The 14,758-nt window shown below is 43.0% G+C and overlaps 1 protein-coding gene across 1 annotated transcript in view; it reads left to right on the plus strand.

Moving 5' to 3' along the window:
• RNF145 (ring finger protein 145) overlaps positions 1 to 14,758 on the plus strand; it is a 1,685,498-nt gene that overhangs the window by 414,783 nt on the left and 1,255,957 nt on the right. Inside the window, exon 2 of the mRNA XM_044069355.1 lies at positions 2,379 to 2,596. Within this exon, the coding sequence (XP_043925290.1) occupies positions 2,389 to 2,596 (208 nt within the window). The 5' untranslated portion in view covers positions 2,379 to 2,388. The remainder of the gene's footprint in view (positions 1 to 2,378; positions 2,597 to 14,758) is intronic.

Genomic DNA, 14,758 nt, shown 5'->3' on the forward strand with positions numbered 1-14,758 from the left:
TAATAAATGTTAATGCTCATGCAATAACTTTTGTCCTTTCAAAATCAGCTGCCTTAGAATTCTGTAGAATGAGCACACATGCTTGGTGTGAAAGACGAAGCTTAGGAGTTAAGGTCATGGAGAGGCTTGAAAGCCATTAGACCTTGTTTGCTTTTTTTCTGTAATTTCTGATGTGACTGGCTTGTGTTAACATTTGTTCAGATGCATACTTTGCATAAATGGATTGTATTTCAGACATTCAAAGGATGTTGATCCCAAACCTGTCTCTTTGCTTGCTACTGGTAAAATCTGTTTTGCAAAATGTGTAGTAGTTATAAAATGGTACAGTTAAATTAAGTCAAGTACTGTACCTTCTCATTGCTTTATATAGGAAGGAAAAATCACAAACTCAGCATGCATTGGTAACAAGAAATACCTGTTCATCTCGGTAGACGAATATTAACAATGGGAGATAATAACTACTGGTCTTATTCGTCTAGTCAGCTCTACGTAAGTTGCTTTTGTAATCTAAGCAGAGCTGGCCAAGTCAGTTGTAGAATTCAGTGATGGCAAAGCTAGAACATCCTGAGTCTGTGATGTAAATAGTTACCATTTTAAAGGCTGATGGTCATTACCACAAGGGAGAACTACCCAGTGATCAGTCACATGCCTGTGGAAATTGAATTCTGCGCCATTCCACCCTGCTTACAATTATTTGGGTTGCCTTCCTGCTTACCCCATTTGCTTGATGGCTTCATCCAACAATAATTTTTACCAAATGCCTCCCTTCCACCCAACATATTCGGAATCCAGTCAGATTTATCTGCAACTGCTGGGTGTCACGGACTCGACCTCTTAATACAACTTTTGTGACCAGCATGTAAGTATCCTTCTCCAGTTGTTCTACCACTCTGAAACAAGTTGCCCTCTCCATCAACAAAAATGGTAGGCCCAAAGTGTCCTGATGTAGTTTTGGGACCCTTCTGTGTAGTCACCCAGGCTCTTCTACTTATTCCCATATTCACACCTCCAACCCAGCAAGGATGCTACTAAACTTGTTTTGGTTAAGCACTGTAACATCTAAGTAAACCTGAGAACATACTTTCCAGGTCTTAAACTGAGGTGCAGAGTCCTTACCAGCTGCAACATCCTTAAAAATAAGTGGGTAGATAAATCACACTGAATTATCTTCTTCTGGTCTTTTGAATACTGATTCCAGTAACCTACTCCAAGCTCTCTAATAAATTTTATAGCTAGGAAATTGATTTCTTAATTGGGAGCACTTTTCTCAGCTGTTTGTGTAATGAGTGCTGTAAAGGATAACTGACTTCTGGGTTGCTTTCTGTGGGGGAACTGTGACCAGGAAAGCAGATGCCTGCATATTCCTGAAGAACTGAGCTGTGTTCTAGGTTGCCAGCAGTAGAAGGCACAGCCCTTTGCATCTAACATGTTTTGTTTCCTTGACTGCAGTACAGAGTACTAATGGGGTATCAACAGTTCTGTACAAGTAGTTTTTTGAGGGGTGATAGGGACACCATTAAGCACATTCAATTAATATAAGTGAACTTCCATAACTGTTTCCTGGGTTATTATTTCCGTTCTTCTTGGTGCTGTACAGTAACTCCTCCTTCGTCACTTCTTCAAAACCTCATGTACGATGCACTTAAATTTCTAGTGGCAACACATATTTATTATCAGGGGTTTGCATCATAAAATTGAACTGGAAGCCAGCAAGTACTACTTGTAGACTAAGAGAACAAACATAATTTAGTTTTACGTCATTCTTATAACTAGCAGCACTTCCATAAAAACTGTTGTCCTCAAAAGCAATCATCCAGTGAAAGGCATTGCAAAACATTTTGTTTATCTAAGGAGGTTGTAATTTATGCAGGCCATTATCATAAGAGACAGCTTTTACAAGTATGCTTTTAGAAATATTTGTTTAGCAAAATATGAGAAGTGATGAATAAATTGTTTGGAAATACCTGTTTTTTATACTTTGACAGAAGTAAATAAGTAATGAAAACTAATGTGTATTAATTCTGTGCATGCCGCATGGTACTGTTTTACTTTGTTATAAAAAGCGCTAAAGGGCATGAGGAAAAGGTATTGAAGTATGCTGAACTGCAGGCTGCTCATTTGTAAATGGGCCGTTCTTAAGTACTCCGCCTTCTAACCTTAAATGTTAGCCTGTAGCACAGTAGTTTTCAATGACACACATTATGCATGCACATTGTAGTAGTAGTACAGTATTATTTTGTTCATGACCTGAAGATTATTGGTCATGATTATGCCTTGTGAACAAGTCTCGCACCTTACTCGGATTACTTTAAAAACATTAGAACTGTACAGTTGCATATGGAAGGTTGAAAATATTTGTCTTTTCTCTCTCTTTTAAGGTTCGGGCTAATGATCTTATTTCTGGGAATAAATATGGCTCTGAAAGAGAAGTTAGAAGCAGTACTTAATGTAGCCCTGAGAGTTCCGAGCATCATGCTTTTAGATGTTCTGTACAGATGGGATGTCAGCTCCTTCTTTCAGCAAATTCAGAGGAGTAATCTGAACACCAACCCACTCTTTCAGTACAAGTATTTGGCACTCAACATGCACTATGTCGGTAAGTATCAAGTTTCGCTGAAGAAATGTATAATGATGCTTGATTTTTATTGTATGTCCATTAATGGGAAAGTCCACCTCTACCCTGGGTGTACATCAAGTTACAGTATTTTCTTATCTTGAACATACAGGAAATAGTTAATAATTGGGAACCTTTAAGATACCCTGTAATTTTAACTGCATCACTTGTTTTGCACATGAATATTGTCCTGCATTGATTAGCTGCTTGACATATCATGCAAGTGTTATACCTGCAGTTTATGTTCGCAGTGATGCATCTTGGAATAGTTTTTTATAATACTGACACATTATGGAAGTATGGAGAAATACCTTACAAGTAATTTATAATAATACCTATATTAATAATTGAGTATTCAACTCGTGAAGGGAACTAGCTATCTTTCTGTATGGTGTGATTTATTTTAGAAAGATTCCAGTTGGAATAACCAGTGGTGTTTTGAGGAGTATGGGCATCGATGGCATTGTCTGTGTGTAATGTCAAAAAAAATGAAATAAGATTAACATTTGTTTGTGTTTCAAAAGTGAGTCATCTCTGGTGTTTGAAGTTGAATATCTAAGTGGGTGAATAATCCTGTAGTTGAAGGAAAGTGAAGTGCGCAGGTTTTGTATAATATTGTGCTTGTTCATACTTAAACTGTTTTCTAAGCTGCATAGTTACTTTGCTTCTGCCATGACAGAAATAACCTGCAAAGGCATCTGAGAGAGTATCAGTCATATACTGACCTGCTTTAATGTTTTAGGTACACAAAATGTATATGCATATACATAGGTACAGAGTTCTTGAAAGCTGTGGTTGTTACTTAGCAAATATTACTTTTTTACCTTGTAGCTGAGATACTTTCCTGCTTTCTTTGGGACACACAGATAAAACCCACAGTGTGAAAGTAGCAGACTCCAAGTCAGACTGCCAACCAGTTATGAGTGGAGTCCCACAGGGATCAGTCCTGGGTTCTCTCCTGTTTAGCATCTACTTCTCAGAAGTCTAGGCCAACACGGAGGGACTTTGTGGCTGACCAAGTTCACTTGCGATTGCAAGCTGGGAGCCATTATTGACTCCCCAAGTGATGCAGACATCATGCAGAAAGGCCTCACTGAGACCAACGACTGGTGTTGAAACCATGGCCTTAAGGTTAATGCCAAAAAATGCGCCGTCATTTCCTTTGGAAAAAACTCAGTTCCCACTAATTACCACATCGATGGTAGCCCACTCAACACTGAAGGCATTATAAGAGATCTGGGGACACACTGGGGACACAGGTTGATAGCAACCTATCCTTCGACCACCACATTGCCACTGTGGTCAGAAAGTCCTTCTATGTAGCACATCTCATTACCAAGGGTTTTGCATATAGGAAGAAAGAGGTCATCATCTCTCTCTACTCTTCCCTCATTACACCAATCATCGAGTATAATGCCCCATTTGGCATGTACCTCACTAAACACCTGCAACAGCTACAAAGGCCACAAAAGTACCTTAAGAAGAGGATCCTAGACCTTAAACACATAACCTACATGGACAGACTCAAAAAACTCCAGCTTTTCTCTGTCTCGTATCGTCTATTAAGAGGCATTCTCTGCTTGACTTACAAAGCCATGTCTGAGACAGCTCTGTTAGAAATGTTACACCTAAAGAAATCCCAATCCCTCCGCACCACATGCTCGAAGGACCTCAATCGCTTTACCACAATCAACGGAACATGCTGGAGGGACAGGTTCATAACCCAGAGACTGCCCATGCTCTGGAATAGACTTCCCATACATGTCAAGCAGAGGACCTCACTGGCCCTTTTCAAGAGAAATCTTGATGAGTGGATGGGAAATAGAAAGTTCACCCCGGGGATCACTCCAGTGGCTCTACTTGATAGAGGCACAGGAAACTATTGGCGGCATGATGCTAGGGCACTTTAAGGGCTAGGCTTCTAAAGGCTGCAGGGCCGTTGGCCTAGTATACACCTATGAACAGCTTATCTGTCGTGGTTTGCATATTTTAGTATGGGTGGATGAACTCAACTTGCCTTTTGTAGGAACTTATGTTTTGCACTTTAGCAAAGAAATTCCTGTCTTGGGCCTTTACCCAGTTATATTTCCAGTGAAGTAGTAAATGCCTATCAGTAAGTATCCCACCTTTTATGACCTTAGATCTGATGTTGTCTGTCTTCACTTAATCCTTGACTTTGGGTTTGGTTCCGATATTGGAACCGACTCTGCTGTTGTTCCAGCTCGCGCCCTCCAAAAACTCTTGAGCCAAGCTTTACCCATAATGCTTCTTGCGGGATTACCTCAGATCTCATTTGCTGCTTTCAGTGCCAGACATGTCTATTAGAGCAGCTCTCAAGCAAGCTAATTCTTCTTTTTGTAATTAATATTTTTCTTTAAATCTCCCTTTAGTGGCTTCTCCCCCTTCTTTCTTATACCAGGCTCCTGTTTTTCTGCTTTGTTTCTTAACACGAGTAGTGTTTTCTCTTGTATATACCATTGTTGGTATTTTCTCTTGTCCCTTACTGTTATGGTAACTCTTTGTACCATCGTTGGTACCTTTACTTTTATTTCCCTTTCTTTTCCTTTCTTTACCAGAAGGTAAATCTTTCGTACCATTGTTGGTACGAGTCTTCTTTTAAAAAAAACAAACAAAAAAAAAACTTTAAACTGTAATATCTTAATTTATTTTTCTGCCATATTTTCTGGCTGTGTTTTCTATTTGTGATGGCTGAAAAAATAGAAGAAATTTTGGTTTCAGGCGATGCCAGAAGTGTGGCCATAAATTACCCAATTCGGACAGACACTTCTTATGTGTGTATAGTTTGGGCCCAGTGCACATTCAGGAAGACTATGCCATCTGTCATGGCTTCAGTCACTGGGCCCTTATTGAGAGAAAAAAACAAGCTCATTCTAAAAGGCCTTATTAAGTCTTCATTCAACAAGGCTATATCTGGTTCTCCAAAATCAAAATGGACATAAGCTCCCATTCTTCATCCTCTTCCTCATCTAAACATGGACATTCAAAGAAGAGGAGCAGTTTGGTGCCAGCAGATCTTCGGCACTGTTATCAAAAATGCCTAAGACTTCCCTGGTTCCTAAAGTATCATCAAAACCAACCTGGGAAGAGAGTCCTTCGGAGTCGTTTGTGCCCATCTCTGCAACTACAACTTTGGCACCTACTAATACTACTATTACTATTTCAGAACAGGCATCTTCCAGTATAAAATAATTCTTCTTTAACGATAGGCCACATACCAGATCCTTCCTAGACCCTTTGTAGACCAACCTCCAAATCTCTTCCTGGAGAAACCAAGATCCCTTTTGGTCTGTTAGGTCCATTCCACTAAGAGCCTCACGGAATCTGATATTTTGAAGCTGGTGGACCAGCTGTTAGTGGCGAGGGGATTGTCCACTTCTACATTTCCTAGCCTGTTTGCCTCTGGAACCTTGACTACCTGTACTCCAGTGATTGATGTTCTTCGTCTCACATTGCTGCAGTCATAACCTGTGGGTAGTCCGCTGTCCTCGGTCGGCCCGAATACCAAAGAGCTAGGCTGGCGTCGGTCATTGTCGCCTAGAGCTGACGTCAGTACGTAGTAGTACTTAAGTGCATGACCGACGCCATATCCTCAGTCTTTCTTGCCACGTGGTCCGAAGCAGAAGCAGCGTTTGCAAGTGCCGTTCGGCGTTCTGAAATTTTCATTTATCGAGTTTCAGACCGAAGACCAAGTTGGGCTAAGTACCCCGTTGGGGAAATTTTTGTCTTTTCTTGCCTCAGTTATCCGGATGTCAGAAAAAGTTAATAATTGTATTTCTTGTGGGAAACAGATACCTCATAGGGATTATCATTCTTTCTGTATTCCTTGCTTGGGGCCTGAGCACGACGTGGTCGGGTGTCGCTTTTGTGCTAGATTTAATAAGCGCACCATTAAATGAAGATTAGATTGTGCCAGGCTTGTTTTTGGTAAACGGTGTAACTATAACATGCCGTCGGATCCTCCGACGCCTGCTACCGCTAAAAAGCATAAGGATAAATCTTTAAGGTCTAAACCTGATGAGTCGTCCGTTGCGGACGCCGGTTCTACGGAGCCTCCGGTTGAATCTGTGGATCCTGCCGAGGGTTTGGCTGAATCCCAGGGAAACCTTTACTTTTACAGGAGTTGGCCTCTCAGGAGTTAGGCCAGGCTGAGGGTGCTTCTCAGGTGTCTGTAGTTCCAGCTTTACAAAAGGTTATTAGGCCTTCTACTTCAGTAGCTAAAGGCCATGCTAAGGCCAAACCTTGTCTGGTTGGCCCGGGTCATAGTTCTAGCTCTCCAGCCCCTGTTCCTAAAAAGCATATGTTGAAAATGGCAGAGGACTTGATTACTTTGATTAGGGGTTCTATGCCCCCCCCCAGAGAAGAGGCCTAGGGCGGAGGCAGATTTAGAGGGAATGGATCATTCCTCTGACTACTCTGAATCCTCAGCTGAAGAAATTCAGGATTTCCCTTCCTATTCAGATTCGGATGCAGAGGACTCCTGTCCGTCTGCTTCTCCTCCAGAGGATTTTTCCTTTTCTGAGACTTTACATTCCATGAGGGAACATTTCAAGTGGGAAGGTCAAGATTTTTCAGATTCTCGGAAAAGGCTTAGGGATTTTTTGTTTCTGCCACAACATAGGCCCTTGGCTATTCCTCCTGTCTTAGATGTTGTTTAGGATGTTTTTTCTGAATCTTCCCTTAATCTTGATTCTTTGCCTCCGGCCCCTGTTAAGCCAGACAGGTATTACAGAGTTCCAGAAGCACATAAGTATTTGTACAAGAGTCCTAGAGCTGATCCGGAAACTATTATTCAAGGTCCGAAGGGAGTTAGGGCTTCTGTGGCTAAGAATCCAGTTCCTTTGGATAAGGATTCTAGAGCGTTAGATAGGTGGGAGAAAAAAGTGTACACCTCCTCTACGTTAGCTATGAGGGCTTTGAATTGCCAATTTCATATGCTGAAGTATCAGAATTTTTTGTTAGGCCAATTGAAATCTAAGGTGGATGCTTTATCTGAGGGTATAGAGTGTAAGGAGCTCCAGGAGTTGGTTCATGCATCAGATCAAGTTGGCAAACATTCTTTGCAGTGTGGTTTTGATGCTCTTCAGGCTTCTTCCAGGGTGGCTGCTACAGGTTCAGTTATTCGTAGACATGCCTGGCTTAAGGATCAAAATTTGTCAGAGCATGTTAAGGCTCGGATTTTGGATGCTCCTCTTCAATCTGAAGTACTTTTTGGCCCTCCTGTGGAATCAGTTTTGAAAAAGATGGAAGATAAGGCTAAGTCTATGCAGACGGTCAAGGATTTTATGCAGGTGCAGCCCCCTAAGTTTAGTAGGAATTGGCCTGCTAGAGGATAGTCTTATCCTTCTTCGGATTATCAGTCTAAGGGCAGGTCTAGACATGGTAGAGGCAGGGCTCACACTCAGGGTTCTTTCAGACCTAGGACTTGGAGCTCTCCTGCACAGTCTTCTGGTGAGGGTAGGGATCAGCCCTTTCGTAAGCAGACCCAATGACCTGTATCTTCCGCTGCCAGACCCTACTTTACTGGCAGCTCCTCTAGGAGGAAAGTTGGGACTTTTCAAACAAAACTGGAATTTGGTCACCCAGGACCAATGGGTGTTGGATATCCTAAATCAAGGTTACAAGTTTTATTTTCACACTTTTCCTCCTTTCAAAGGCATGCCGGATGTGCCTCCTCAGCAAAGGCTGGAGGCTCAGGAGCAAATTTCTGCTTTTGCAGATGGAGGCAATTCAGGTGGTCCCTCCGTCAGAAGTAGGCCTAGGATTTTATTCCCGTCTATTCCTAGTGCCAAAGAAAGGAAACACTTGGAGGCCAATTCTGGATTTGTCCATTCTCAATACCTACCTAGACATTCCAAAGTTCAAGATGTTAACATTACAACAACTTCTGCCTATGCTAGGCAAAGATCACTGGATGGTAATCCTGGATCTCAAAGAGGCCTATCTTCACATCCCTATCAGGCCCAGTTGCAGGAGATTCCTGAGATTTCGGGCTGGTACTTCGCATTATCAGTTCTCTGCATTGCCCTTTGGTTTGTCTACTGCGCCCAGGGTATTCACAAAAGTTCTGGCTCCTGTGATTGCTTTCTTCAGACAGAGAGGAATACAAATTTACCCTTATCTGGACGATTGCCTGATTCTTGCTCAAAACAAAGACATATTACTACAACATCTCCAGTATGTAATGGCAGTTTTAAGGTGCCTAGGGTATTCTGTGAACGAAATAAAGTCCAGTCTAGTACCCTCTCAGGACATGTGCTTTCTGGGTGTGAGACTGAATACAGCTTCTCAGATGGCATTTCTGACCCCGGACAAACAAAGAACTCTTCATCTTTACTTCCAGCAGTTATCAGTAATGTCCAGGCTGACTGCAAGGACAGTTCTTCAAGCCTTGGGGTTCATGGCATCTTGCATTCTAGTACTTCCCAATGCCAAACTGCATATGAGGAAGCTACAATGGTATCTCAAAAGTGTGTGGACTCAACACTGCCACGGTTTGGACACTGTCATTCGGATTATACCTTGCATCCAGAAGGAATTCTTGTGGTGGGCTCAGGAATGTCACCTAAACAAGGGACTCTCTGTGATCCGACCAGAGGCGAGTCAGATCCTAACGACGGATGCCTCGGACTTGGCTTAGGGAGCACACTTCAATGGGAAATGGATACAAGACATTTGACCTCCCAAACTACTACATTTGCATATCAACATGGAGATGTTAGCAGTTCAATTTGCTTTGATGGCCTTCAAGGACCTGCTTCAGCCGGGACAGGTGTTGATTCAAACAGACAACACAACAGTCATGTGGTACATCAACAAGCAGGGGGGAACCCATTCCTACCCTCTTTGCAGGCAAGCAATGATTTTGTGGGAGACTGCTCTGAGTTTTCGAATCAATCTTCAAGCACAGTTTCTGCCAGGAGCTCAGAACTCCCTAGCAGATATATTGAGCAGGCAAATTGTGGATCCCCACAAGTGGAAACTGGATCCTCAGGTTTTCAAACAATTGACTGTGGCTTGGGGAACTCTAGACATAGATCTGTTCGCTTCTCCACTGAATTTTCAACTTCCAAAATTTTGCACAAAGATGTTCCACCCAGTTGCTTGGAAAGTGGATGCTCTATCTTTCAGTTGGAACAACCTTCACGTTTATGCTTTTCCTCCTCTGCCTCTTCTCCCCAAGGTACTCTTGAAAGTCAGGCAGGACAAGCCTTGCATGATTCTAATAGCACCAGATTGGCCACGTCAGCATTGGTATCCTCTGCTGAGGAGTTTAATCCAGGAGCCTCCTTGGCTTCTGCCACAGGTTCCTCATTTGTTGTCCCAGTCAAACAATCATTTTCTCAATGTTCAGGTGCAGTCCCTCCATCTAACAGCCTGGCGTATTCTGTGATGGAGCCGGTGGGGTCTCAGCTTCCTCAACAGGTTTTGAATGTCATTTTGGAAGCCAGGCGCCTAGCACTAGAAAAGTTTATGCTGATAAATGGAAGAGATTTTTCTTTGGAGCACTGCAAAGGGTTTTGATGTTTCAGTGCCTAATTTGAGTTTTGCACTACAGTATCTTACTGAATTACTGGACAAGGGTTTGTCATTCTCTTCTGTGAAGGTTCATGCTGCAGCCATTTCTGCTCACTATGATTGTGACCCTCCTTTATTTTCTCATCCTTTGTTCAAACAATTTCTTAGAGGGGCAAAGAATATAAGACCCCCAAGTAGAGCTCCTACTCCTTCCTGGGATCTCAATTTTGTGTTGGAGAAGCTTACTTTACCTCCTTTTGAACCTGCAGCTACGTCTGAACTGAAGTTTTGTCTTGGAAGACTGCTTTTTGTTGGCCATTACTTCTGCTAGGAGGGTATCTGAATTGCAGGCACTCATGGCAGTTGAACCCTTTGATATTTCATAAGGATAGAGTTTCTTTGCGAACTAACCCTACTTTTATGCCTAAAGTGGTTTCTAATGTGGCCTTGAACCAGTCTATTCATTTGCCTACTTTTTATGCTGATCCCCAAAATAAAGGGGAAAAAGTCTTGCATTCTTTGGATATCCACAGGCAGTTATGTTACTATTTGAGCAGAACTGAGGAGTTCAGACAGACTCAACAGTTATTTGTTTCTTTTGCTTTGAGTTCACAAGGGAAAGCTGTTTCAAAGCAGACTATTTCAAAGTGGATTGGTCATTGTATTGCTTTTTGTTATTCTCATCATGGGAAGGATGTTCCTGCTGGGATCAGACCTCATTCTACTAGGGCTACTGCCACTTCTACTGCTTTTCTAAGGGGTGTAGCTACTAAGGATATTTTGGAGGCAGCTACTTGGAGTTCAGTACACACTTTTACTAAGCATTACCATCTCCCTCTTTATTCCAAGTCCAGGGCTGGGTTTGCCACTGCAGTTTTACAGGGCATGTTAGCAGCTCCTAATGCTTTGTAGTTTGCCAGCCTCCCTTTTCCTTTGCTTTGGGATTCTACCCACAGGTTATGACTGCAGCAATGTGAGACCAAGAACATAGTACAGTTTTGTACCTACCATAAATGTAGATGTTCGAGGATCCACATTGCTGCAGTCCAATTATCCCTCCCTCCTTCCCCTCTATAGTTGTGGTTGCTGGGTTTCTTTTTGGGATACTCTTTATTTCCACACTGGTGGTTGTTGGGCTTTTACTACTTTAGTTCTGGCCTTCATTTTTTAGGCCTTCTGACATCTGGGGCAAGAAAGACTGAGGATATGGCGTCGGTCATGCGCTTAAGTACTACTACGTACTGACGTCAACTCTAGGCGACAATGACCGACGCCAGCCTAGCTCTTTGGTATTCGGGCCGACCGAGGACAGCGGACTACCCACAGGTTATGACTGCAGCAATGTGGATCCTCGAACATCTACATTTATGGTAGGTACAAAACTGTACTTTTCTCCTCTGACTCCAGCTGAGCCATGAGAGTTCCTGGTGCCAACAGTCCCAGTTGTGACGGTCTCTGCGCTGGTCAGAGCTACATCTCTGCACCGAAAGTTGCCTTGGGCTCTTCGGTTCTGTCGTAACTAGAGACCTCTCGGGGTCACAGCTTCTTTGCTGGTTCTGTAGGGGTATGGTTCCACTCTGGTGTTGTCAGAGCTGTCTGTGCCTCTTGGAATATTGGCACACATTAGCTTGACACCAGCTTCAGCTTTGGAGGCAGCTTCCTTGATGTGAGTTGAGACCGTAGTTCTGAAGGAGTCTGTTTCAGTTCTGGGCTCCCATTCCTGTACGGGGTCTCTGCCTTCCAGGCCATGGAGAGGGCCTTGTCAACTGTGGACATACAGTCGACACCACTTTAATCGGACCAATAGCCCTGCCCCTCGTCCAGAGCTTCCTCCAGCCTCTACCCTGGGACAGCAGGCACAGAAGATTCCAGATCCAACCATAGTGGTCATGTCCTCTTCTGATACCTGTGCAGGCCATCCCACTGAAGGAGCACAGCTGAAGAGAAAGTGCAAGAGGAAGCACTTAGACAACCCTGAAGAGTCTTTAACTGAAGATACCAATTTCAGTGAAGGGAAAGATACCCGAAAGTCAACCCTGGAAGATGTCTCCTTTGGAGACATTTTAGAGATCCTGAAATAGAGAGGTGTCTGGACTTCCCTTCAGCCTTCTCCAGAGGAATCTGTATACCTAGAGGCTTTCTGTGCCTAACCTCTTCTCTCCGACTGCTGATGATCTGATTTAAATTGATTGCACTGTGGGCTTGGAAGATACCTGATTCTATCGAGCCAATCTCAAAGAGACCAGACCACATTTTGTCAGCTCCTCAGGATCAGCATCACTGGGCAAAAGGAATACCAGCAGATATCACCAGAAGGGAACTTGCTGATGAAAGTCCTACTATCCATTTCCTAATAAAGAATCTAGGGTGATGGATAGATTCCGGACGTGTGTATATGCTTCATTAACCTTCACACTAAGATCCTTGAACTTTATGGCACATTTCACGAGACTTCAACAAGATCTGATAAAAGCACTGTCAGATACTTTGACAGGGGCAGTAGCTGAAGGGGTTCAAGAAAAGGTAACTGCTCAGCTGGCAATTCCAGATTTTGTTTGCAACTTGTCCATTGAGGCTTATTGCACACACAGCCGAAGGGATGGCGAGGGCAGCAAGTTTGGATGTAGCCATTAGTAGATATGCCTGGATGTGCTTTGTGTTCATGGAGCCATTTAAGTCTTCTTTGGTCAACGCTCTGTTGGACGGAGCAGCCCTTTTTGGTCCCAAAGTTAGACACCCTTGCCAGACGTGAGAAAGATGGAAGAACCCTTTCTGCCATGGGCATATGCTTCCTCACCCCTCAGTGGTGTTACTCCAGGAACCAGAGAAGTGGGAAGCTATGGTTCAAGAAGTCCCAGGGACCTTTCCAAGACACGCATGGCAACAACTTCCCCTGGGGCAGAGGGGGAAGTAACGATGGAAGACGCTGTGCACAAGGAGAGGTAGCCCACAAATTAGGGGTCCAGGGATTCTTTCCCTGGTAACTCTTTTCAGCACTCCTGAATGGATGCTTGATTGCTGTCCTCTGGAGGCATTCAGGGGATGATTATCCCTGCACCTACCTGCCTGGCTGAGGATAACATTGGACAAATTGGGTGCCGAGGATTATAACCAGAGGTTACAATATCCCTTTCTCAGAAGTTCATCTGAATCTTCAAAATCCCAAGCTCACTGTGTGACTTCTCCAGTTCCACTGATTGCCAGGCATTCTCCTTTTACTTCCCCAGTTCAAAGAATTGTATTAGCTTCCCACAAACCTACTTGGGCATCTCTTCATACGTTTGTTACTAATTACAAGCTGGATCTTCTCTCTAGGGGATGAGTGTCATTTGGCTCAATGGTGCTCAGGAATTTTCTTCTGTGAAACCTCCCAGGATTTAGGTAGCTGGGCACTCTGTCCCACAGTTCGAGATTAAGTGAAGATTGATAACATCAGGTAAAGAAGTCATGTCTTACCATAATGTTCCATCTGTGTTGTCCATCTTCACTTATCCTTGACATCCTCACCCGTCTTCCCCCTGCCCTTCGGTTTCTTGGTGGAACGGATCTTTCCCAAAAGATTGGCTTTCCTTTCTAGGTATACAGATATGGTCTCTGGTGTGTTACTTCCTGGCTGTCACTATCTTATGCAAACTCGATCTGAGGTAATCCTGCAAGGAGCATTAGGGTAAATCTTGGCTGAAGAGTTTTTGGAGGACGTGAGCTGGAGTAACGACAGAGTTTGTTACGATATCTGAACCGAATCCACACTCAAGGATAAGTGAAGATCAACAACACAGATGGAATGTTATGGTAAGACATAACTTCTTTCTGCAGCATTAAGCATGAGGCATTGTTTTGAAAATTAACTTGTGAGGTCTGTGTCCTTTTGTTGGCAGCATGCTTTATGTGATCATTAATCACAGTCCAGTACATTTCTTGCATAATAATGGTTTATCAGGTTTCACATTTAGCTTTGCCGAGTATATTTTCCGGCTATTAAATGTAACCGTACCATAAACAGTTTTTGTGTGTGTATGTGATATGTTCTAAAGATAATGTGCATCTTGGCAAAATTGAATGTAGCATCTGCCAAATGCCCAAGAATTTAAAAGAAAGAAATAATCTTTGTAGTACTCACACCCTTCATTGTCTGCTGTATGTGTTCTTGAATTAAAATATGCTTGTACAAATGTAATCTGACTTTAGAGGCTCTCTGCTGTGGGCAACTTTTGGTATTTCCTCTTCTGAAGTCCGCAATATACTGCAAGTCTGACTTTTTTATCCTCTTAAACTTGGGGGGAGGGGGTGCATGAATGCCTCCTGCGGTTGCATATGACTCACGTGGTTGTTAGGAGATTTTCAGATCTTGCTTTTAACATTTTCTTTCTTCCTCTTGTACAATTTGGATTTTAGTCTTAACATACATCATTGGAAAATTATTTCATCCGATGTTGTCATTTTCATTTCTTCCTCAATGAATGGGTCTGTGATCCAACCTGGGATCTGACTCTGCTGTTTTTCTCTAGATTCTTTGATCTGATGCTCAAGCGCCTCCCTTTACCCATAATGCCCCTAACTACTGCATTTCCTCAGATGTCATTTGCCGCTCTAACGATTCATTTTGGA

The sequence above is a fragment of the Protopterus annectens genome, chromosome 4.part0 (assembly GCF_019279795.1).
Source record: "Protopterus annectens isolate FY-2018-M chromosome 4.part0, PAN1.0, whole genome shotgun sequence".
In the NCBI taxonomy this organism is placed as follows: domain Eukaryota; kingdom Metazoa; phylum Chordata; order Ceratodontiformes; family Protopteridae; genus Protopterus; species Protopterus annectens.